The sequence below is a fragment of the Eimeria necatrix genome, genomic scaffold (assembly GCF_000499385.1).
Source record: "Eimeria necatrix Houghton genomic scaffold, Enh_scaff28, whole genome shotgun sequence".
Lineage (NCBI taxonomy): Eukaryota > Apicomplexa > Conoidasida > Eucoccidiorida > Eimeriidae > Eimeria > Eimeria necatrix.
Window position 1 is genome coordinate 127,536 of NW_013653353.1, and position 25,184 is coordinate 152,719.

The 25,184-nt window shown below is 50.8% G+C and overlaps 4 protein-coding genes across 4 annotated transcripts; 2 read left to right on the forward strand and 2 right to left on the reverse strand.

The window, feature by feature from the left end:
- Nucleotides 1–658: 658 nt before the first annotated feature.
- On the forward strand, nt 659–3,663 carry ENH_00039530 (hypothetical protein, conserved; the record flags this gene model as incomplete). Its single annotated transcript, XM_013580588.1, has 7 exons — nt 659–1,028; nt 1,263–1,496; nt 1,714–1,993; nt 2,260–2,414; nt 2,785–2,908; nt 3,073–3,230; nt 3,470–3,663. 7 exons carry the CDS (start codon nt 659–661, stop codon nt 3,661–3,663), a joined length of 1,515 nt encoding a protein of 504 aa, XP_013436042.1.
- Nucleotides 3,664–4,562: 899 nt separating this feature from the next.
- Nucleotides 4,563–4,892, reverse strand: ENH_00039540 (hypothetical protein, conserved; the record flags this gene model as incomplete). Its single annotated transcript, XM_013580589.1, has 1 exon — nt 4,563–4,892. The coding sequence occupies one exon, from the start codon at nt 4,890–4,892 to the stop codon at nt 4,563–4,565; it is 330 nt and encodes a 109-aa protein (XP_013436043.1).
- Nucleotides 4,893–4,930: 38 nt separating this feature from the next.
- Nucleotides 4,931–6,835, reverse strand: ENH_00039550 (zinc finger (CCCH type) protein, putative; the record flags this gene model as incomplete). Its single annotated transcript, XM_013580590.1, has 2 exons — nt 4,931–6,199; nt 6,332–6,835. The coding sequence occupies 2 exons, from the start codon at nt 6,833–6,835 to the stop codon at nt 4,931–4,933; spliced, it is 1,773 nt and encodes a 590-aa protein (XP_013436044.1).
- Nucleotides 6,836–12,324: 5,489 nt separating this feature from the next.
- On the forward strand, nt 12,325–24,847 carry ENH_00039560 (hypothetical protein, conserved; the record flags this gene model as incomplete). The annotated part of the gene is made up of 7 exons (XM_013580591.1): nt 12,325–16,707; nt 16,886–17,000; nt 17,225–17,424; nt 17,625–17,775; nt 17,910–18,063; nt 18,633–20,110; nt 20,304–24,847. The coding sequence occupies 7 exons, from the start codon at nt 12,325–12,327 to the stop codon at nt 24,845–24,847; spliced, it is 11,025 nt and encodes a 3,674-aa protein (XP_013436045.1).
- Between the last annotated feature and the right edge of the window lie 337 nt (nt 24,848–25,184).

Consider the following 25,184-nt stretch of genomic DNA (forward strand, 5'->3'; position numbering starts at 1 on the left):
TTTAGCTTCATTGTAAAAAGTAATTTAAGTCTTAAATAAAAATATACAACTGAAAGTACGAAAACGGATGCGCCGTCCCTTTTTGAGGCTACTAAGGGGAGCTCCTAGCGGCTGCCAACTTGAAGTGCCTCAGCGGGCCACTAACCATCGTCTAAAGCAGTCATGCAGAATCACCAAATCAGTGCCATGCATTCTGTTCCTGCACTATTTTCATTACATTCGTTGTTACTTCATCACAGGTATCTGTTAACGCTGGTATTGTCGGACGTTGTTGCATGGGGAACTGGACCACTGCGAGTTTCTCACGCTGCAAGATCACAGCTAGCGAGCCCCTTCTGGAAATCAGCGTTGAATTATTTATGTGGAAAATTGACGTCAAGAGCAAAGTAGAGTTAATCAGGGTGGAAAGAGGTGACTACGCTGGGAGGAAGCCCTGCACCGCCTAGCCTTACCGATGGAAAAATTGCCAGAGCAGAGGCAAAAGCAAGCGAATTCGACCAGCTGAATGATCTCAGCAGTATTTGAGTCCAACCAAGCAGATGAACTGACGAGACACAGCATGCCTAAACTCTCCTTTTGACGAGCTTGCGTACAACAGTCGCAAAATATTGACCAGCTGCACAGAGTGCTTGAGGAAACTGCAGCGATATCGACGAAAATGGCGTGGATTCTTCGTGCTGAATTCGAGTATTTACTGTGCCTTGCATCCGAGAGACTGGATGTGGCGAAGTCGCGAGCGTTGCTTCATGCATCACTTGATGCCCGGCTACTTTTAACCGACGATTTGCTATACAGCATGTACATCGATGCGGGAAAGGCCGCATTAAAACATTACCTAGGGGAAGGCAAGGACAGGCAGGGGCTAGGATGGCAAAGCCGCACATTCCAAGCGGCTGTAATGGCTTGTATATGCGACGATGTTAATTTAGCTCATGTTTTCACCGTCTTACGAGTGGAAGAGCTCTTAGAGAATCTTGGGGATGAACTCTCTCCATCACAGTGCGCCAGAGTAATGCTAGCAATAATCGGTGAGCCGTGTACTTTGTCGTGCCTAGGTTGCTGCCCAACCTCAAGAGTTTGGTACACCACCACTGATATTGCCCGTAACCACCTACACTCTCGTCTCTTAAGCACTTCCTTTCGCTGCTCCAGGCGCATTTCACCTACAGAACCACACCAGTACTTTAGTTGGCCTGGGAGAGTGAAAGTTCCCCAAAATGTTACTGTAACTACGTGACTTTCAAATATCCTGCGCTTTCCAGGGGAGCTTCACCTTGTGCGACGTGACATGCAAGAGGCGGAGAGCTCTGACTCCCCAGAATTTGTCGAATTTAGGGAGAAAAGCAGCAGATTTCTGCAAAAGGCTTCACTCTTACTGATGTCCCTTATTGCAGAAAGCGGGCGGGATCGTTTTTGTTATGTGAAAGAGGCCCTTATTCACCCGGATGCCACTTGCTCGCGCCCGGCTCCCCTCACAAGCACAAACCTAAGCAGACGTAAGCACGTTTACAGTAAACAGTTTATTGACTCCAGGTTGCACTGTTTATCGACGGCGACATCTAGCAATAACTCTTTTATGGCTCTAAAGGCAACGGCGGAAAATGTGATAACGTCGTGATGCATACACCTATCATGCTGTTGCATCGTCTTCCCAGAAGCGGTCGACTTGACAACTCATTCTCCTGTGGCGTTTTCAAGTTCTATTGTACGCAGCTATTTCTGCAGAGGATGCAGCGCTGGCGAAGGCATGGAGGGGACGCGAGCCGTTCCAACTAGCGCAAGTGCTGAGGGCAGATTTGGACGGGAGTGATTTGTACACTTCGTCAATGTATTCCCTCTACAAAAGAGGAGACCCAGTGTTTGAGACGCTCTTGCATAGCGGCAGCCTCCTATCGCTGTGGCATCGCTTGCATTCTATCTGTAGACACAGTGTTACACTGGGCCAAGAGACGATCAAATGGAGCGTTGTACGACAAGCTCCCAGACTGAACAGGTAGGAACTTGGAGCAAATCCGCACAGTACATGGGCTTTGAAGGGCTTTGAGCGTTCAGAGCATGAGAGCATTTCGGGTTGATTCACTGGGATCCCAGTGAATCCCAGCGGGCTCCAGTATTGAGGAAGTCTGTACGCCGAATGGAGGATAGTCATAGCGTGTGCAGTAACGTAGAGCAAAGTTGCTGAGCTTCATGGTAGGTCTTGCATACACGAGCGCCTCGAATTGGAATGTTTTGGCTTGTGTGATCTTGTGGAGTTTGTAGACTAAGGCAGCTGATTTTGACACGGCTTATCCAGTCTTTGTACCAGCCGCAATATACGCTACCTCTTGGTGGCCCTATGAGCGTGGACGAGAAGAGAAGCAATGATTCTGATAGGGCCTTAGCAGGGCTACTTGCTGAAAGCCTTGTGCTGTCAGGTGAGTCATAAGTGGCTGTCTTTCTTCAACTGCGTGACACTTTTCGAAGCCATTTCAGCATGAAGCTTGCCAGCTGATGCCGTTTACTGCATGTCATGGCTGGGACAAAACTGTAGCAAGTAGCCCGGGAAGAACGGCTGGGGAACTTCTGTAGATTGCGACGGACAGCCGCGTAGACAGCATTTTGTGAACAGCGCATCGGGGATGTACTGTTGAGTTTTGTGGGGAGTGGAAGACTAAAACTTTGTACTAAGGAGCTACGTCATTCAGAGTATACCGAGCGGATGTTTTTCTGGTAAAAAAGCTGCGTAAACGCCGTTATTTTTATGCGTAGTGACCTTAAAGTGCGTGCTGGGGTGTATGCCTGAAGGTGTGAAAGTCTGGTGCTTTGAGAGCTTGGCCCAGAAACAACAGATCCTGCAAATGGCAGGCGAAGGCCGAGCAACTCTAGCATCCAAGCTGGACAGTATTTTGTGCATTCAAATAGACCGTGGGTAGGTGGAGCGGCAATCTATTGACTACGGGCCCTTCAAGCTGCTTTCAGAGCAGAGAGCCCGCTTAGCTTCCGAGAGCACAAACTCTTAATAACGCATGCAAGTCCATAGCGTACTTCAGAGTACAAATGTGCTCACGTTTCATCGAATACTTTGTTTTTCAGATTTGTTGAGATGCCTTTGGGGCAAGAGTTGCCTGACCTGGACGGTCTTGCAAGCCTATTTGCTGAAGCTCCGGGAACTAGACCAATGGAGCCTTACGAAGGGATGCACTACACCGACATGAACCTTTACACGCTAGTGCCGGACACATATACCTCAGGTACGCGCCACTTCGTATCTCCTCCATACATGCTCAAGATTTGGAATAGTGCCAAATTCGGAGGTGCAGCGCAACCTGATTTTTAGTGCGTTTTTCGCCAGGTTCCACGGGTTTTCCCCGGTTGTTATTTTCTGTCTCATGCCTCTCTATGGTCACTTTTAGCCTCTACGCGCGTGAGCAAATTGATATGCCCCGCACCCTTTTTACAACAGCATTTCAACCTGCGGTGCACTGCGTAGGTATCCGTTCCTCCAACTGGCCATCTACTTCGTATCGTATTGGCTCCCGTTTGCACCGAGCTACGCCTAACATGGGGATACTGGACGAGTCACGTTTCTTTACCAACCCGATGGTCACTGCCCTGCTCAACAAAAATGCCCTTGTAGAAACAATTAATAGTTTCATGTCGACTGAAGCGGTAGAAACTGTCTAAGTGGCTCCCGTACATGTCTCACGAGGCAAAGCAGAGTTAACGGAAGGACACTGCTTCGCTGTATGGACGTGTGAGCGTGCAGTTTGCACATACAATACAAATCTTGGCAATAAAGTCTTCATTGTAGCTTCTGCCCTTGCACCGGTGGTGCGTGTATCCACGGCCCACAAGACGCTGGGAAAACATAATCATCACGTCATTTGGTCTAGTGGAATATTGCTGTAGTTCCCGCCACGCATGATGGGGCACTTCAACGTGACTGCGCAAAAGCCGCTAGCAAGGCGAAAAGCCCCTGCGCAACTGCGCTGCCAGCGAATCTATGGAGTCTGCTATAGTTAATTGACTTGTAGCATTGCTGCGCTTCACCGTGTGTACACTTTGGATAACAGAGAACGGTAATTGCGTTTTTGGAGCATTAGCAGAAGGCTGAGCCAAGAGAATGACGCGACGAATTCCCGTTGATGATTCTCACTTCATACTTGCGTAACGTATCACTTACAAACCCAATTTAGAGGTATTTTCACGCATTATACCTGTTCTACGCTAGGTAAGACCCTCACTTTGGCTAAGGGCTCTCGCCGAAAGAGCCGCTGTGGTCTCTGCTGGGTCTAAAAGCTCTACGGACTACTCAGTTGCTGCTTCCACTTCTACCTTCCAAATGTGTTCTTGCTACAAAAACTCCCGCAAATAGGGGCGGAGCGTTACCACACACATTTGGCAGTAAACGAGTCCTCGCTAACTATTCTGCTGTTCTCTCGCATTCTAAAGGAAACGTTGGCTTAGTTTCGGAAGCTCAGCAGCGAAGATGTACAGAAGATGCTGATGCTGCAGTTCCTTGGTAGTCAAGAATATCACAGTGGGGAGTCTTGAGCACAGTGAAGGCAAGGCACCTAGTACCGCTAAGCAGCAAGCGGCATCCTTCCCTTCGTCAACTCCTGCTCCAGAGTTGGCTGCTCTTGCAGATGCTCAGAGCGGCAGTGATCTTCATCGCTTTCCTGTCCTTCATCTTCACTTCTTATAGTCGCTAGTCTTTGAGGCAGCTTCGCAGTAGACTCTTCCGAGTGAGCTTTGCCACGAGTGCGCGCCTCCAGTGCAACAGGATTGAGCGCTGCCTGCTGCTTCTGGCCCTCGGCATTCACAGCTTTGAGCTTCTGCGACTGATTGCTGCAACTCCTCGGTGCTAGGGGTACAGCAGCGATCGTGGAGAGCTGCAGCCGCAGAGCAGACATCGCAAAAAGAAGCCTCACAGGAACCTCTCAGTGAAAGTTTACTGCAAGAAGTCGTGCCACCGGTGCTGCTGCTGCTGCTCCCGTATTGCTGCAGAAGTGGGGTGACTTGCACTGTGCTGAACGCAGGGGGTGTCTTCACCGTCGGGGCGATGCAAAGGGCTTTTTCCAAGTCTGTAGCTTGCAGGCGCTGTTCCAGTCACTCCACTGGGGAGCTGTAGTTTAGGAAAGAGCTGCTGCTGCTCAATTTGCTGTTGGTGTTGCTGTTGCTGCTGTGTGTCCACGGAAGATAGACTGTCTCCACCCAGTTGCTTACCAATGCCTTCCGTCTGCTCCCGGGAGAGTCGCGCCAAGAGGCCCTCTATCTGTCGGTGCTGTTCGAGATGATGCTGTTGCCGCTGCCGCGTTTGCTCCAGTGGCTCGTCTTCTTGCTGCTGCTGCTGCGGCTGCAGTGTCAGAGCCGTCATGCGGTTCTGCAGTTCTCTTAGGCTATAGCTGCCGAAAGGTGAAACGGCAGGCGCCACGTCTGCGCTGCACCTTTCAGCCTGAAGCGCCCAATTTGCTTCTTTCCTTTCATGTTCACCCTGTTGTTGCTGATGCTGCTGTCGAAGCAGCTCGACTGCTTGCAAAAGCTCGTGACCTTGACGGGTTAAAGACTGCTGTGGCAGCTTCTGCAGAACCTGGGGCTGCTGCTGCTGTTGCTGTGTTAGTGGCTTCTGCTGTCTCTGCAGGCTTTCAGGAGTGGGCACTTTCAGGCCTTGCTCTGCTTTGCGTACTGCAGCTGCAGCAGCAAGAGATGCAAACGAATAGCAGTCGTCTCCAGTGGCAGTGCTGGCTGTGCTTCGGGACACAGCTTGCCCCCAAGAGCTCAACTCCCTGTAGGTGTATCCTGGAGCTGCTGCTGTTGTCGCAGTTCCTTGCGCCTCATCAGCACTACCTGCAGCTGGACGCTGCCATCCGTGCTGCAAGGCCGTGTCTGGGAAGGTTTGCTGATACCCTGAAGGCAATGCCTGCTGCTGCAAGAGCAGCCTTTGCTGCATTGACTGCTGCCGTGATACAATATCTTCTAGTTCAGACTGCTGCTGCTGCTGCTGCTGTTGCTGTTGCTCTGTGCCTTCTGCAGCGTTAGCTGGGAGCTGCATCATTGGAGGCAATTCATTCCAGTTGTCAGAGGATTGTAAGTTCTCCAATAGTTGCTCCTCAGAGTCCTGCTGCACTTGCTGCTGTGTTGTTGCTAGGGCTCGAAGAGAGAATGCTGGCACCTTTGACGCTGGTGAACGGAAATGAAGGGCGCCCGGGGAACGTGCAGCCTGTAGCAGCAAATCACACACGACAAGCAAACAACTGTGTTTACTTCAGAACAGCAATGGCTCATAGGTCCTCTTCCAGCGCGAACTGAGTCTGCTATGTTCAGCAGAGAATACAAGATTCAGGAGACATACAGATCCGGCCTCTTGCTGTAGAGTTGGCTCCTCCTGCTTTTTCTGCTGCGGCTGCAGGGTTCCTGGGGCCATTTTAGAGTGGTATGATGGCAGGACATCAGGCTGCTCTTGCTGCTGCCCGTGCTGGATGTCCAGCTCAGAAGCAATGCAGCGGCGCTGCGGATCTTGTAACTGACGCTTTAGATGTTGTTGCGGTTGCTCTTGATATTGCTGTTGCTGCTGTTGACGGCGGGCCACTTGAGCTTTTTGTCGGTCTTGTGCGGCTAAAGCAGCCTTTCCCGCGGCTTCAGCCTCCAGCAGCATTAGCAGTTGCTGGTGTTGCTGCAGCATCTGTTGTTGTTGGTGCTGCTGCTGCCTTGCGCTGCTAAAGCTACTCAGCTTCCCTTGCGCCTGCTGCATTGCTAGCTGCTGCAGCAGCAACAAATCTTGGGGCAGGCTATTGTCAGGAAGGAAAGACTGAGTTTGATGCTGCTGCGTCTGTGGCTGCTCGCGGTGGGCCATCATCACTTGCTGCTGCTGTTGTTGCTGCTCGTGAAATGGTTGAGCAAAGACATATCCCACCTCCAATTCTCCGAGAGCATGTGCGTATTTGCAGCTGGAGCCGTGGAGGCATTTGCCTTGAACAGAAACAATAGGAAAGAGAGTGAGATCCATTTCTTTCACCAGAGATAGCGGAATTGCACGGTATATATCCAAGCGGATAGGCTAGCACTAGGCCCCAGAATTTCTCGGCTTCTTTACACTTCGGAGAAACTACTGCACTGGCGCGAAAAGCAACATACATGTTAAATTGTGATTGTTCAGAGCGGGCTATTATGGAAGTGCAAATGATAGGCATTACTACATTTGTGCAACTCTGCTTATTTAGCCCTGCTCAAGGTCAGGGAATCACCAAGTACAAAAAAGTGAGATTTAATTCAGAAGTTTTCTCATTGGACCGACCTTCCCTGTACAGTCTGCAAAGACCTTTCTTTCCTGGGAAGTCCCTCAGCTCCTGCAGGCCATGAGCATAGGAGCAGTTGTTGTTGCTACACTGACCCCCTAGAAATGCGTTGCACAACTTAGTCTTTCTCAGGTCAGGCAATTGCCGAAGCTCCTCCGCAGAATGCGCAAACGAACAGTTGTTGCCGCGTGTGCATTTTCCCCGAGCGTGAAACACGCACCAAGCTGCCTTGTATACCCTACAAAGCAACCAGTGACATCACACAAAGGACGAAACCATAAAGTGCCTTTCTCCTTGGTCCAGATGTGGGGATTACTGCTCTTTCCGCCTTCACTGCTGCCGCTTTAGCTGTTGTTTACTTCAGGAGGTGCGACTGGGTAGTTGAAGCGGCTACTCAAGAGCCACTTCTATCGTAAAAACGCTTTGCTTTTAAAATGTTTTGAGATGCTGACAGGAAAGGGCAGAGCAAAGCGTACTGCATCTTGAAGTTGCTTGCAACGAACAAATGCGCCCAAACCGGGCTGCCTGGACGAAAAATAATGACGCTGCGCCCCAAGAAGCCGACTGTGCTGAGCGGGCCCTTTCGTTTTCATAAAGAAAGCAATGTAGGCTGACCACAAATATCCGCGTGGTGGATTCTGCGCCCGTTTGAAGATACATAAAACTGCTGGTGTCTGCCGTAGACTCAACAGCGCATTTGTCCCGAAACACGAAGCCGCCTTTTGAAGAAATAAAAAAGCACCAAGATCCCCTGGCTGATGGGGGTATTCTGCACGAATATTTCAATTCACTTCCCACAGAAATTTCTCAGCCACTCCTGAAACCCCTTAAAATACAAAACGGAGACACTGCCGTTAACTGCCCAGTATATCGTTCTATGAAGAAAGAATTAGACAGTTAACACAAAAATAAAACAACCGGTAGAATAAAACGAGAAATGCTTGCAACAAAATTTCAGTATGTTGCGTGAAATCCGGTCTTGAACTAGCACCTGTCAGTCGGGCCTAGACTAGCGCGCAAAGCGCAGAAAGGCGAAACTGCGTAGCGATTTGCAAGAGGAGTGAAGGCGAAAAGCAGGTGAGATGCTGAGATTAAACCACGAGGTTGAAGGGAAACGGCCAAAAACCTGGGATGATAGAACCTGAACTGACCGGCCCCGAGCAGCGACTCGTCAGCCTGTGCAGCAATGGCGCAGCAGAACCCTAAGTTAGAAAAAATGGTGAAACTTTCTGTGTTTAGATTTCAAAAACCCCCAATATAATAAAAGCAACAAATGAAAACAAAGCATACAACGACGGCTGAACAATGCAAGTCAGATGGTCCCAGCTCCTGTCAGCGTGCAGCGCTACTGCTGCGGCGCGATGTCACCGTGGGGCACGCGGGGGCTGACGTTTCCTTGTCTAAGATGGAAAATTCAGTAACTTTACGAAGAAGTAAGTGAAACACCTCAGAAGGTACAAAGCTTTTGCATACAGGTGGCGCAAACTCTCCCTCAGTTGACGTTCGAATTAGTATAACAACGAGCTATTGGTTCGGTAACCGCTCCGTACCATGTAGATGCAACGGAGGGAACACAGAATCTCCAACACAAAAAAACGAGGGGGGGATATTAAAAACAATTTTAACATTCTGTTATACATTTCTTCGGGCGTGTCCGCACATCGAACAGAGTTACGGAAATCCTGTTCTGAACAAGTTGGTAATTCGCATTCTCATGTGGCGCCTCAATGTCAACACTTGCTTGACTTGTTTGTTGGAAGAACACATCTTATTTTTCTCACAAACACCTTCCTACGATTCGTATCCCGCAATCTCCTACATGCAGCTGAATTTGCGCGGAATCACTTTCTGTGTCTTACTTGCCGATCCTCTACTCTGCAAAAAGCTTCCCACAGAGGTCCCTGCTACGTCATAAAGGTCCTTAGAGGTCACACTTTTCGAACAAAATAGCCAAAGACGTCTTTCATCCTTGAAATATCAGACACAATCAGAAATGATGGTTCTCTCGGCATGAAGCGCAGCATTTTAAAAGGGGTCTGCAACAAAAGTAGTCACTTGAAGAACTGACTACAAATCAACGCTGAGATTTTGTCCCCCTTTCAAGGTGCAGGCTGCTTCTAGTCCCATCGTAATAATAAGAATATGCGGGGAAAATTATTCAGGTAAGTGGAAGAAGCACCGCATTAACAGCCCCCTTTTTAAGTTCGCTGAAAATCTGGACTGAATTTTCCCAGTACAAATCTGTCAAAAGCATTCACATGCCTGCAATTTGAGTGCTACGCTGAAGTACACACCTTTTTGCAATATCTTACTTGATTCTGCCGAAGTTACCTGCACGGCAAACACTGAGCTGTGAACCAGTTTGATGCAGGAACAAAAGTTACGCTGGAGCAGTCACCAAGCAGGTACGAGGGAATCGTCTCACTTCTGATGACGCCAGAGTAAAGCAGTTACAACAAATTCCTCCCAGCAAGTAACAGGTTTACCTGTTACCACGACTAACAGGTTTACCTGTTACCTCGACCATTTGTACTGGTTTCGTGCTCCTGTGCAGTACGCTTCTGTGTGCATGCAGTGAATGCATATTATCAAAGGAAGCTGCTACAGAAGGCAATACACAGCAGCATCTCCCCGGGAGCTTTATGTAGAGAAACAGAAGTGTTTCAGCGAGCTACGGAAATGGAGGCTGACAGCTGAAGAATTTCGACTAGCTTGCCAATTTGAGCTCTTGAAGTTGGCTAGACTTGAAGGCTACGGCCAACCACTGAACCGCCGGCGCGGCGTTTTGGCTGGATGAAAGAAGTGACACTCCAGTATTTCCCATTTCGAAATTAAGTCGCCCTGAGAAGAGAAAGCTTCCACTAGAGCCTAAAGTTTGTTATTAGGGTTTGCGCAGCATCCTTGGCAGAATAGTATGCTGCGGCTGCAATAGACTTTGGGTCGGTGGAAGTCCACTGCAAGCGCAACACAGTTCAGTTGAATCTAAACGTTTGAGCTTACTGCAGCCGTTACAAGCAAGGAATGCCCAACAAGGTATCATTCATGCTGCATGAAAAGTGTTGCTTCATATCGTTCGCGTAATAGAAGGAATACCTTGCTGAGAGAGATGAACGGCTTTTTTCATCCTCTGTGTGGCCTGCAGCGCGTTTCCATATCGCGTAGTGGGTCTTCACGCCCTCTATTAGCCGATAAATTAGTGTGTCCGGTTCAACACCTCTCACCACCTTACCAAACGCGCAGGATAGATTCTGTTCGCGGGGGTTGAATAGCCAAGTGCACTTCCCAGCCCGGCGATCAGTTCTAGTTTCCCAAACCCATCGCTGTCTCTCTACGATCTGCAAAGCCGAAAAGAACTACATAATTAGAAAACAAAGTTGGATCGCATAGCAGGGCTTTCAAGCATAAATATCGAACATGATCAGACTCAGCGCGCTACGCTTGAACACGAGGACTGCAAATAGTTTCTGCCCAGTAGAGGGTCACTGTCAGTCCACACCTTTCAGCAGAGCTAGCATTATTCTGCAACTTCTAAATCTCCCTCTTAAGCAGACACTCTAGACAGCATGCAGTCCGGGTGTACTGTGTTTAATTTCGTTCGCGCCCACAAGCCCATGCACATCACGCCACTTTGGCTCCGCGGGCAGCCGCCAGGTTCATCGTCCTGGAACTATGACACCCTTGAGAACCGTTACTAAGACCGAGATGGTGTGTGGCCAATGCTTTTTCCAGGCGTGAAGTCTCTTGACCTATGCAGCAGGCGCTGATGCCGCTGCCGTCTGTGTGAGGGGCGCCTGTTTGTGCACCCAACTAGTGTTCATCTGCTAGATAAGCCTTTGTGTTGCACATACTGTTTTGTTTATGCACATGCTTTGGATGTTAATGCACAGAGCAATGTCTGTGCAGTGTTGTACTCTAGAGGATACGTCAGTATCATGCGAAACTTCCGTGTTGACCCCTACAGCCTGGACACCGAAGCTCCAGATGGCCGAGGACAGGCGGGAAGACTTCTGACAAAAAATAGATTTCCACTCGTTTGCAACTTAAAGAAGTGATGCAGATTTGGCAAGGCCATTATTATCCAGTGACTACGCCCATCTTTGGGTAGGCGGCAAGGCAGCGAGAAGAACAGTCAGTTGAGGCCCTAATTTCGCAGAAATGCAGGCAAAATTCGAATGTTATCAAATTTAGAGCGGTATGTTTATTGGACTTGAAAATATAGCCAATTTTTTTGGCGGCTGATCTGTTTAACGTCAGCGTGCGTTCTGCACGTAAAAAGCTATGAGCAAAGAAATTAAGTGATCAGTGTGCGGCTTGATCGCGTATTTCGGCGCTCTCACAAGCTCCAACCACAAAGAAACATTTATAATTTTCTAAAATTTACGAGACATTTTGGTTGTGGTTTAGCTCTTCACGCTTTCACAACCGAGCATTTCAACTTTGCCCCACCCCACCAGAACCACCCTACACCCTACGAATGGTCCATTGGTCCGTTTTACATGTTGAGCTGCCGGTTGCTCTTCCTTTGAGGTCGATTTCTTCGATTCTTACTCTTAAGTCATACGGATAATATTAATTGGCATGGATCGTCTTTCATTTGACGAGTAAGTAATTGACTGAGCCCCCTTCCATCCGACGCAGGCGTGCACTTGGTGTGAGCTCCCACAGAAGTTGCATCGTCTGAAATCAAGGTCCTTCAACTCTAAAAAAATTGTTGCTATGCGAATCATGTTAACTCTACTGTGTGTTTGACTTGGCCCCTCTGATTTGTATTTGCCCAACGGAGCTTTCCACTGGTGCCGGAGAGATTCAATGATATTATTCGGATCTTACTGAGGACGAGCGTGATGAAAGCTCAGTATACTTCTGTCAAATGTAGTAAGCCATAAGATAGAGAGCAAGAAAACAGTGTGTCTGGACGCGGGGGAGCCAACGCCAGCATCCTCTACTGTAGAATATCTCCGGTCTCGTGCCTTGTCCTCCTCTCCAGCCCTTTGGGAGTGCAAAGCTTACTCACGAAGTAGAGGAGGTCTCCAGTTTCCGATGAGACGGAATGGGGCACTACTCGCTGCACGAGTCCTACCCAACAGAACTTCTGGGGGGCCAAGTCATCGAGGGTTGCTCAGTGAACCTCCTGAAACTGGCGCTTGACAGAATCTTTGCTGCGCTTAACAAGGCCAGCAGAATCAATGGATCTGACCAATTGTGGAGTGGCCAGCTAGAACCCGAACAGCATAATTTGCCGTTTGGTTGCCAGCTCCAGCAGCAGCAGCAGCCCAACCAGCAGCAGCAGACGCAGAAAACGCAGGGGCAACTCTCTCAAAGGCACGAGCAAATAGTAAGGGATCTAAGAAGATGGGAGACCCATAAAAATATTGTCGAGAAGCGCCATGCAGCAGACACACATGTGCTTGCCGCCTTATTGCAGCAACGCCAACTGCTTGTGGAATACGGGAAAGAGATCCAGCAGCAACAACAGCAACTACAGCATATAATAATATTTCTACGGCAACACAGAAGTGCCCGTAAAATCTTGGACATCTCTGGGCAGACGCTAGAAGATGAGGTTGCCCTGCTTCATCAGCTGGAGGAGAGGCTGTGCGAGCAGCTTATGGGGGAGCAGAGACAGCAACAGGTTCTTCACTTAGTAGCTCGCCACTGTTCGCATTTGCAGCAACTAACCGAAAACGCTATACAGAGGCGAGAGTCGCACCTGAGGTTCTGCCAATGCCGGATTGAGGCTCTGAGGAGAGGGGAGTTTGGACCATCAGGAGCAGAGTTGATCCATCCAGACCACAGAGCGCAGCACCCGCTCTGGCAAGTGCCTTTCGTCATTGCCGATTGCAAGGCCTCTTGTAAGACTTGTAATGTTTACAAAACGCTAGACGAGCCTTTGGACGACCTCCCTGAAACGTTTGGGGCCTCTAGCACTAATGAAAGCAGCAGCAGCCGCTGCAAGAACAACAGCACACACGCACAAGGTCGCAGCCGGAATACCCTTGGGGATTGTCATTGTAACACGAAACAGTCAAACGCTTCTTATGAGGGCGAAACAACTGCTGGCCATGATAAGCAGCAGCAGAGTGGGCAACTGCTTTGCTCGCACAAGCAAGCTCCTGCTCAGATGTCGGGCGAAAATGATATAAGAGACAGTAGGTTTAGGAGCCTGCCAACTGGTGTCTTGAAACAACAACTGCAGCAGGTGCGAAAAGAAAGGCGCGGCTTTTTTTCCAAAGGGCAGGCTGTTGATGCCAAGCAGGTTCACCTTGGTGTGAAGCAGGCGAATCTGCGGAGGCGTGAACAGCCAGGCGCAACAGAAGGGCTGGTAGCAATGCAGATTTTGCAGCAGCAGCAGGAGTCTAGCACCTTCAGCACTTGCTCGGAGACACCTTTTCAAGACCAGCTGGACGAAGGCGACTATCAAGCCACAAGGTCACCCGCTGTGCTTTTACCCAATGAAGCTACAAACGGACCCTTCATCTCAGTCCTACTGTCGCCGCAAAGCGTACAACTGCACCAAGTAACAGAACTTGGCTCGAAGGAAATTGAGCAGAAAGCTGCAACGTTCCAGAAATCGAGTGCGCGGCGACACCGTCAGTTGATTCTGCAGCTCAGAGAGCTTCAGCAGCTAGAGGGGCTTATTTATGGGGCCCTATATGATGAATGTAATGTGAAACTTGTGAGTCCCGTTGGCCTCACAGGCTCCCTTCTACACTGTTCACAAAGGCGACACCAACAACAGCAGCAAGTGGCTGCAGAGCTGCATCAGAGAAGCAGCAAACTACTGCAGCTTTGCACACGACTAAACCCTGCTCTAGCCAAAAAACAACAAATTGAGGAGCATCAGCAGCTCATGATGCAAGCGGAAGAGGATCAAACAGACGAAGAGCTGAGGATTCTACATCAAACTCATGCAATTTTGGTAACTCTGCTGGACGAACGATTTCAGGGTTCCTCCTCCCCTCACAATTTGGGCCACAATCAACAGCTGCTTTTTGAACTTGCAGAGAAGCTTCGTCAATTGCAGCAGCTGAAAGTTGTCCCTGCTCATACTCGGCGAGCGCTTGCTTGCATTCTTGGAGAAATGAATCACAGCCGCAGCAGTCCAATGCAACGGGAACTCATTCACGGTACGTGGAGACAGCAGCAACAGCACAAGCACCATGAGGTGCTCTTTGCTGTTTCTCTGCGCGAAGTAGAAAGCTTCATTTTGAGTCGAATTGATGAGTTGCAAGAGCAGCCACTGCAGCGGCGACGCCAGCAAGAAGTGCAGCAACAACAGGAAGCACAGCAAAGCCAGGGGGAGCCAGAACACCGAAGACGGCTGTCGAACCAACAAGATCATCAATCACAAGTGCACAAGCAAACAACAGAAATCCTAAAACCCAAACAAGGCAATGAATCTCCTCACAAACAGCTGAGACATGGAATTGAGTTGCTGAACGCTGCAGTGCAGAGAGTAACCCGCCCGAAAAAGCTCTATTCACACTATGGAGATTGCAGCTTCAACGACAGCAGCACTGATAAGCAGGATGTGCAAATGTCACTCAGATCCGAATATATTCCGGTGTACTCTGTCTTCTGTCCAACCCTAGGAATCGCTGTAGCTGCCTCTGGCTGCACTTTCGTACCGTTGGCCTCCCCACGGCTCCGCCCTACAGTGGGCGGTGTGGTATCTGGAACAGCAGAAGCCATAGAGAGAGATACACCATGCAGCTACAACACAAACGCTGCAGGACTGCTGAGAGGAAAAAGGGCGACAGAAACCAGCACACAACTGGCTGGAAGCAATTACCTTGAAGCCCCCTCGCGGCAAATAGAAAAGGCATGTGGAGGAGCTCTCACCTGCCCACCAACAAGATCCCAAACAGCACCGGTAACTAGCTGCCGAAAATCCGAGTTCCGCCTCACTGAAGGCGCAGGAGCACGAGTAGATATATCAAGTGGACAAAGCTTAATGGCACCAGAGAAAAAAGGACAGGGGATTTGCTGGAGGCCACTAGCACCAACAGGAACAACAACTGAAGCAGCGGCAGCAACAGCTGCAGCAGCGGCAAACGCAGCTGCAGCGAGCAGCGATGGCCGCCCAGCGACTGCGACGCTTACAGACGATTTGCGACGGCCTCCTTGGGGACCCCAATCGAGCTTGCAGGGATCTGCAACCACGAGCATTGCAGGAGCTGCAACAGCAGCACAAGCAACAAATGTAATAACCACAGCGGCAGAAGTAGTACGCATCCGTCCTTCAACCCCTCAAGAAATGCGGAACGAAGTGGAACGTCGCAGACAACAGGTATTACAAGCAAAGCACCACGTACAGAGGTTACAACAATGGCAACCGCAGCAGCCACAGCAGCTGCTGCATCAGCAGAATGTGCAGAAGCAGCATTTAGTCCAGCAGCAGCAAACACAAGCGTTTCTGCAGAGGCGGCAGCTTTTTCAGTTTCATCATCAGCAGCACCAGCAAATGGCAAGACAGGCGCAGCATATGCCAACCTTTAGCAGTGACACGCAACACCTGCTGCAGCAGCACCAACTTCGCCAGCATAAGCAGCTGCAACAGCGTTTGCTTCAGGCGCAACAACTTCAGCAACAACCAAACCTACAGCAATGGCAGCCTCTCGAGCCGTCTCTGAGCCCGCCACATGCACTCATGCTGCAGAATCAATGGCAACAGCCCCTACCACAGCTGCAACAGCTGCAACAGCTGCAACCGTTCCAGCAGTCCCTGCCTCCTCACAAGCAGCAACAGCCGCTGTGGCAGCATGTTCAACAGCAGCGGTTGTGGGATATAGAGAACTACCACGTTACCAATCCTTCAACCAAAGACACTGCCGCAGAAATGGCACAAGCAGCAACTGCTGCTGTCTTTGGCGAGAGATCGTGCGACTCTCCGAATCACTTTCAGAGCTGCCTTCCGACGCTCAGCAGCAACAGCCTCCATTGCCTGCCATTAGGTGAAGCAGGAGAAACAGCAGCACAAGCCATGCATACAGTGCCAGAAGCTGCCTTCCAGGAGCGAATTTTGATTTGCTACCCAAAAGCCACAGCAGCTGCGCCTGCTAAAGAATCAAGCTCATCTTTTCCTGGGCAGTGCAGTCAAACTGTGGTGAAACCAACAGCCGCAGAACCTGCAGAAAGTACGGCCGTGGCCTCATCACAAGCAAATGACCAACAGGATGTGCCGGCGGATCACTTGCTCTTAATGGAACTGCTTATGTGCCTATGCAGCCCGAAAACAGATCCCAGCCCAGTAGAGCTAAGAGACGTTACAGCAAAAACAGCGGCAGCAGGCGGGGTCGCTGTCTCCAGCGAGTTGGAGTGCGTGGAGATAGATGATCCACAGCATCCCCTAAGGTTGGGAACACCCTGGAACGAGAAGGCGCTCGCGAGCCGCCTACGGGAAGACGCAGCGCCTATTCCGGCAACCCATAAGGTGACTTGTGTTTCTGTCTGTATCCTATTGCGTTCCCGCTTGCCATTAGTCTCCCCATCTATCTACTCTCCTATATCTGCCCCTTCTTACCTTTCCTTCCGTTTCTTTCCTTTTCAGTGTCTCAGTGCCATTGAATGGCCACTGTTTCAGTGTTGCGAAATTCTACCTGCCCACGCAGGTACCAGTGGTGTTGGGTGAGGTTGTTGGTAGAGTGACAGTTAGCACCAACTTGGCTGCCAATGACGGCTCCTCCCCTCGCTTCGGTCTCTCCTTTTCACCTGAAGCTATCCTTTGTAAGGTTTGACCCACTAAAGATGAAATCGCAGACTCTCAACCCTGTATGCAGAAGGCCTAAACATTTATGTTTTTGGTTGAGAACAAAGTCGAGGACCTTTCCGAGCTCTTTGCCTAACACTTGAATTACGTGAAAAAGAGCCACTTTTGAATGCCTGCGACCGCAGCCGGTTACATGCTGATCGACCCTGAGACTCTGCTGCTGCTGTTGTTGCTGTTTTAGCTGGCTTTGTAGGTGCGGGCGTCTCTTCCGGAGCAGCAGCATCTCCTCTGCTGCTACCCGCGGCTGACTGTTTGTGCCTTTCCGCCTTCTTCACGGGAAGAAATAGGGGATCTGCTGCAGCAGCTGTTAGACATTTTGAGGTCCCTCGACTGGATTCTCCTGCTCCACTCACCTTCCAACAGAACTGTGAACTACACACGGTAAGAGAGTGCTAAAATCGCCCTTGTGATGCGTGGGAAATGCATTAGTTGCCTCTGCAATATAAGGGCAGCATGCTGGGTCGACGAACTTCCTGAAGGAGAATGAACTCCACTGCAGGACGATAGCAAGCGTAGAAAATGACGACCCTTTTGAAACATGCAGCATAACTTGCTCCCGCGGCTGCCCTTGTGCTTTCCAGGTGTATGTGAATGGATGGCCTCACTTTGTGCTAACGTCGATTCCAGGGGTTGCTGTGAAGGCAGGAGACTTTCTCTTTGCTGACTTGGGGCCGCGGCTCTTTGCGAGGCTGCGGCAACGCTTGTGGCAGCAGGCCGCACTGCGACTTGTCGGTACGAAATACACGGTAGTGGCAATCCACGGAAGGGCTGACGCAGCATCCTTAATGTAATGCTAGTTGGTCATTTATTGTGTTTATACAACGAATAAAGCGTGAGGTTTGGATTTTGCTTGTGAGTGTCTATAGAATTGGGGCCGAGAGCTCCCCACCAAGTCGATACCTGCGGCTTTGAAATCCAATTTGAGCAAGGGGTGGAATGTGTCGAATGCTGCTTGGAGGCAGCGCATGGAGGTAGGGCATGCCACAACTTGCCTTTGTTTTTGGGCAGGAGGCAATGCTCGTAACTGCAAACCACCCATTGTCTGAGCCATTCTCGTCTAGACAGTTAGGCTTTCCTTCGTGGCTTCCAATGCGATGCTTGTGTTCTTAGACGAAACGATTCTGTGCTGCTGCTGTGGCTGCTTGCTGCATTTACGCTGCACTACTGGAAGGTCCAAAGCTTTCTCGGAATCTCTGATCTGCCAGCGGTGCGAAGGCCTAAGCCAGTAAGGGCATCTCAACAATGTAAAAAGTAATAAGTAAAGGTGGTGGCAGATTTGGAGGGCAGAAATGAAGGTTGAGAGGTTTCCGATGGAAACAGATATTCACAGCAAAGTCTCAAGCTGCACAAGAATGGGCACAACCAAGGCTATCCCTGCTTCCCTTTATCTCTTCGGTCTGGCTTTTCACTGTGGCAGTCTGCCGCACCAAATGCCACTCCCCCGTGTTCTGAAATACGTCATTCTTTCACAATATCATATCTTCAAAGCTCCCATGATAGCTGTGTTTCCAGCCTGCTATCTGTCTTAACGTGTTTTTATACCTCTTCCACAACTTTCTTCAATGCTATGCTCTGTTGTGCTTCATCAGACGAGTGCACGAGTGGCCTCGCGAGAGTGAGAACCTAACCATGCTCCCTCCCCATTTCCTCAACAAGCCCAACCAGCAGCGGAGACAACAGCAGGAACTACAAATGATGCACCAGGACCTTCAAGATCGGCAGCAACAGCAAGTGCACCAGTTAATGCAGCAGCACGCTTCAACAGAGATTCGGCAGTTAGGCAGAGGACTGCAGCTGCATCGGAGCAGTAGAGGTCCGCAGGCTGAAAATGCATTGACAGAGGTCGCTCCTGATATTTTGTCAACTTTCTCTTCGGTCAGCAGGTCCGAGTGTTTGGCCGCTCTTCTTCACTTCATCATTACAGGCAATGATACACAAAATGGCCCCGTCAATGCTGCTACTCTTACGGCTGTCGCAACTACTACCGCGGAGGACCTGCGTTGCTCGTGTGCCAAGAAAACATTTCCCAATACTCTGCCCCCTGAACGCTTTTCCCTTCAGCTGTCCATTTTTCGCACACAGCTGACTGGGGAAGCGCCGCTAGCAGGGTTGGCTGAGGATGACATGATGGCGCTTGCAGCTTCCTTGGTGCCCTGCGCTAATTGCTATAGAAAGATTGTGCTGCAGCAGCATTACCGCCGCTTGCTGCTGCTCCAGCAACTGCAACAGATGATGGAGAAGCAGCTGCGAATTCTGGGGCAATTTCTCCAACACCAGCAACAACAGCACAGACTGGATCAGTTGGCTTTTATACGAGAGAGACTTTCTGCACTCCAGCGGGCACCCAGCACGGTTTCCCCGCCATTGTGCAGCCAGCTGTGGCAGTTGCAGCAGCATCAAAAGCAAATGTTACAGGGGAGCTGCCAGGAACAACGACGACTGCAGCAGCTCCATGACCTTGCTGCACTTGTGCTAGTTGCGCTAGGAGAGCCGACAGTTCCACAAACAAGAGCGGCAGAAGGGATAAAGCAACTACAACAGAAGCAACAGTCAGTTGCGGGCAAGATTCAGTCTGATGAGCTGCATGATGATTTGCTGCAACTGCTGAATAAGACGCTCCAGGCGGCACACGCCCAGCAGCCCTGTTGCACTGTGCTGCTGCGCCGTCTACTGCAAGAGATACAAGAAGCATCTCTGTGGTCCGCAGACATAAAACGCAACAGAAAAAGCAGCAGTACAACAAGTAATGAAACCGTCGCGGCTGCCTCCTCGCTGCCGGATTGCATAGGCATTCTTTCGTTGCCGGAAAGAGCAAATGTAGCAGGAGTAGCCGACCAACGAGCGGCAGCAGCAGCTATGATTGCAGATAGCAGCCTCTGGCTTGCTAGGCTGGCCCAAAAAGCTCCACCAGGTGCAGCTGCTGTTGCTTCAGCGTTTGGAGAAAAAGGCTTTTTGAGGGATTTAGCAGTGGCTGCACTCAGATGCCGTCTGCTTTCAGGACACTCCGTTGAATCCCCAAACGGTCTCCAAGGGGCTGCCGACCAGGCAGCAAAGACGTGGAAACATGGTACGCTTGAGGCTGCGGGCACGTGCGCCCATGCAAACAGCGGTTTCCTCTATCTTCGTATGCTCTTTATGGATGCTTGCTGATTCAGTAAGCCACTTGCGTCTCCTAGCTTTAAGAAGGCGTCGCTAACTGCCGCCCGCTTTTGTTTCATTCTGGGCCTCCTTATGTTCGTTGTGAATGTCTGCTGTTTCAGTGAGCCATGTGCTTCTCACCGCTTGTAACAGGCGTCGTCAACTGCTGCGAGCTGTTTCGTTCCTTCTTCAAAAAAGTCCTCAGTTTCTTGCGTCTTTGCAACGCGACCCTGAGCAAAGACCACCATACCAGTGGAAAGAGCGGCAAGGAAACTGGCAGAAACAGCATCAACAACAGCACGTACAGCAGCAGCGGCAGCATCAACAAAGAGAATCCCAACAGCATCAGCAGCAGTTTCAGCAGCGGCAACAAACAGGGAGCTCACCTCAGTTATACGACGGCGCTGCGGCAGTTCCTACCTGCGCGCATAGCATCTGCACTGGAAAGCAACAGCAGCAGGAGGCGATACAACAAACGCAGCAACTGGAGATCGCGCAGCACGAGGAGGAGCAGCAGCTATTGCAGCGAGAGCAAAAAGCGCTTCAGTCAGCATTGCAGGGGGCGTATTCTGTGCAGCAGCCCTTGCAAAAGCAAGCCGTGCATCATCAGAGCATAGAACGGCAACAGCCTGCTCACTTGCAGCACTCAAAGCAATTCCTGCATCGTCAATCTATGGAACAGCAACTGAACGAAGACCAACGACGCACGTTAAGCTTCCAGACCTACCAAATGCAACCGCCGCAGCAAAGTCAACAGAAACAAAAGGTGCAGCCGTCCCAGAGGCAGGCGCTTTATGCTTTGCTGCAGCCTGAGCACATACACCAGCAGTGCTTGCAGCAACAGTATTTGCAGCCACTAAAGCAGCAGCTTTTCCAGCCTCCCCAGCAGCAGCATTTGCAGCAGTTGCAGAGTCTTCAACAATTTCAACATCCGCAGAATTTGCAAGCGCCTCAGGTCTTGAATTTCGGGGGCGCATTGGAGGAGGCGCATGGATTGAGAAGGTGGACTAGAGACACCACTGAGCAAGAACAGCTGCAGCGCAATATACTGCATCAGCACATGCACCACGTGCAGCAACAGCAGCATCAGCTGCAGCAACTCCAGAGGCAGCAGCAAGTGGAGCTTCATCCAGAAATGCAGGATAGTGGAAGGCAGCACAAAGGCTTGCAAAGCAAGGAAATGCACCTAGCAGAGCTGTACCAAAGGACGATGGGACACGTAGAGCTACAAGAGAACGAGAAACAGCACAACTACGTTCAAAGAATGCAGCACGAAGAACTTGATCAACAGCGGAAATGCAATATTGAGCCCATTCAGCTATATTGTCAACGGCGGCAGCGCCAGAGGAGGCAACTCCTGCAACAAAGAAGCCGAAGACGCGAGAGAATGTCTCACGGTAGCACCACTTTAATCCGCGGGCTTCCTAAAAGGCATTGCCCTTCAGTTGCTGCTGCTGCTGATCTGTCTGATGAAGAAATCTACCCACAGGTGTCAGAAAGGGTTACCACAAACGCTGCTGAGGTCTATTACCCAAGAGGTCCAGTTTCTCATCTCACTAGCACCAGTGGAAGCCCATCGTGTTTTGAGTTGAACGTCGCCAGAGCTGACGCAGGAATTCCTCGAGGCACAGCTGCTTCAGAAGCTGCCACCACGGCTCCCTCGGCAACTGCTCACCAGCAGCTAGCTGAAGCAGAAGCAGGACGTACTAGAACAATGCAGGAGCTGAGAAGGACAAGGAAGATGCGCGCGTTGAGGTGCATGCTGGCGCACAAAGGCACCAGCAGCGTGGCATCACCCGTTACTGCAGCAGATACAGCTCACAGAGCAGCTGCCGCTGAGCTCAATGATCAGTCCGTTATTGGGGCTAAGGTACAGGAGACAGCGGCACGTTCTCAAGCTGCTGCCGCTGCGTCTGGCAAGAGAACGATAGAAGCTGTCAATACAGAAGATGCATTGCAAGAGCTCCCTGAAGGAAGCACTGTTGCTGAGAACGAGGGGGATAAGGCGGCTGCAACGCAACGAGCTTGTAACAGATCGCCAAGAGGCGGGCTTTTTTCTGTCAGCAGTGGCTTCCCGCATTGCTGCTACGACGCTGCTCAATGCGTTGACGAAGTAGCGGCAGACTCAAAGGAAGCAGAGCGCGCAGAAACGAATGGCATTGGCGTAGATGCAGAAACTGGCGAAAGCTCGGTGGCAGCAGACAAAGTAACAAGAAAGCAGGATGCAACAACAACGGCACTTCCTCTGGCAGCAGCGCTATGCCAAGAACAAGCCTGGGCAGCAGATGCAGGACAGGAAGATAAAAAACTGCCGATGACTGGCCAAATTTTAGCAGTACCAGCGAGGGAAGACGCTAAAAGCGTATTTACTGCACCTTCTGAGCAAATAATAGTAGCATCAGCAACCGGCGAAGACTCTACTGCTGCAGCCGAAGAGCGAATCGCGGTGGCATCAGCAGCCGCCGAAGACGCTACCGCTGCTGCTGCTGCGCTGCTGGACAGGGCCCCTGAAGCGCCAGAGGTGGCAGCAGCGGCAGCAGCAACAGCAGCAACTGACGCGCTGCTACTTTCTCCACCGGCAGTTCTAGGCCCGATAAAGAAACCACTTTTCCTGAATGGAACTGAAGGACTGCTAGCAGTGTCCGCAGCATCAGCAGCAGGTACAAGGAGGGCCAAGAGAATGCTGCCCGCAGGCCTAACACAGCGCCGGCGAATATTTGCGTACTGCTGCCGAGAAACTATGGGAGACGGTTGTGCCTGCATTGCATGTACGAGCTGCAGACGTCAACCTCCTGTGGTGTCCGTCACAGATGCTGCAACAGAGGCGGACTACAGCAAAAGATGTGCAGGGCCTTTGCAGCTGCAAGAGCAGACGCATAGATCCCTTAGGTCTAGAAAGGGAAGATACGGAGCTGCAACACGAGAAGGAGAGTGCATCAGCGGCAGTAACACCAGCAGGAGGGATATGCACAATCAAAGCTTCAGAAAGAAGGAGAAACGCAAAAAGAAAGTCTACTACTATAGCACGAGCGACCGATGTAGCATAAGCTGCGACTCCAGCAGTGGGAGTGATTGGGAAGGGTCTACTAGCAAGCGAAAGAGGCAGCCACAGAATAAAAAGTACCAAGAAGCAGCAAACGGAGCAGAGCGGAAGGCTCCTCCTGCTGCTGCTTCGGTTGCAGCTGTTCGCGCCCTTCGTCGGGTCAAAAAGCTTGCTGTCACAGATGCAAGCACTACTAAAGCACCTCTCTCACAGGAAGAGCAAAGAGAATTTACTTTTGTCGCTGAAAATGTGAGAATGGAGCACTGCACCGCCGATCGTGCAGCTCCATGCTCCACTGATGCAATGGATGCGCACATCGGCGGCACCCACAGCGATGACGACAACCTCACTCCAAAGGCTGCCACAGGAGTAGAGCTTCGACTGAATCAAAAACGAGAGAGCCCACAGCGGCTGTGTAGGAAAACCAGTCAGCAGCAGCAGCAACGTACAGGGCCGACACTGAACCTTTTTCGTGTCCTGCGCAGCAGTAAGAAGCCTCTTGGGGAGACAACAGTAAAGGAGGCAACGGAGACAGCACTGCACAAAAGCGTCGAAGGTAAAGAGCCTCTCTTTGCCGATGGCGAAGCTTTCTCTGCTGTGGTGCCTGCCTCTTCTAAGCGAGCCGATGAAACGGGCCTCCCCGCCTCTCCAGACACGTTTCTGTCGGACCCAGCAGTCGTAGAAGAAGCCACAGATGCGTGTAACCGTCTCCTTCGAAGCAGCTGTAGCGATTCCAGACAGTCAAACGCGTATGGTGACGACGATGAGAGGCTATCAACTACAGACGGCCTCCGCCTGCACCTTGAGAAGAGGCCGCTGCCACCTCCAACGCCGTCATGCGAGATTCCCACTCAAAAGAAACAGCAGCAACGGGTCCAACAGGAAGAAGAACAACAATGTGAACAAGAAGGGCAGCAACAAAGACGCCGGCGCAGCATCGGCGCGATCATCAATTGTACTTTGCGAAGCGGCAGCGGGGGTACAGCAGCAGGAGAAAGAGTAAAAACTGGCAGTGTAGCATGTGCTGTGTCCAATGCAATGGTTCTGCGGAGTGAACATGATGGGCAACAGCGGCGAAGCTATCAGCGCCACGACGATATCTCAGCACTGCCTCTTGAAGCCGCACCACAGATCCTCGAGGACTTCAGGGAACTGGTGTTATCGTCAGTGTCCGGCCCGCATCAGCGAGAGGAGAAACAGTCCTTGGCACAGCATCATCGCACACGAAAATGCACTGCTGCCTCTCTGCTTGCAGCTGCTGCTGAGAGTGGCAATAACAGCAGCAGCTATAACACGCCCAGCAAATCATCGCACGATTCATGCATCCGCAGAGGTCAATCTGTACGTGCTGCTGCCGCAGCAGTCGCTGCTGCAACTGTAGCCCGACTGCAGGAAAGCAGAACTACGAGTCAAGCAACCACTAACGCAGCGGCTGGAGAAGCAGCAGCTGAAATAGCGAAGAACATAACTTGGAACGAAAAGAGGCGTAGCTATGCAGCAAAAATCAAGGGAGTCTCTCAGCCCGTCTGGTTTGCTGCCAAGAGAAGAGGTGTCCCTCAGGCTCTTCAGGCCGCTGCAAATCTCCTTGTCGAAGATATGAATAGACGCAAACAGGAAAATTAGGTTGATCCCCAACACCATGAATTTTGAAGAACAGCGTAGCGGCAGGCGTGGAAGCTGCATCACGGGCAAGCATGCTGCCAACAATAACAGCAACAGCAAACGAAGCTGCTGCCGAGTCTGAAGGAACATACTTGCCTTTTTATAATGCATTTAGATGCTCGTGCTCTGGATATGCACGAACACAGAAGTGTGCATCAGAGCCATGGTCACATTTTTACCGAAGCGCGATGAAATATAGTGGAGGACGCAGAAAGACTTGAAAACATAGTGGCATGCCCACACATATATGCAGATATGTTCCGAGCTATTGCTACAGCTAAGCAGGTGGGGGCATGGA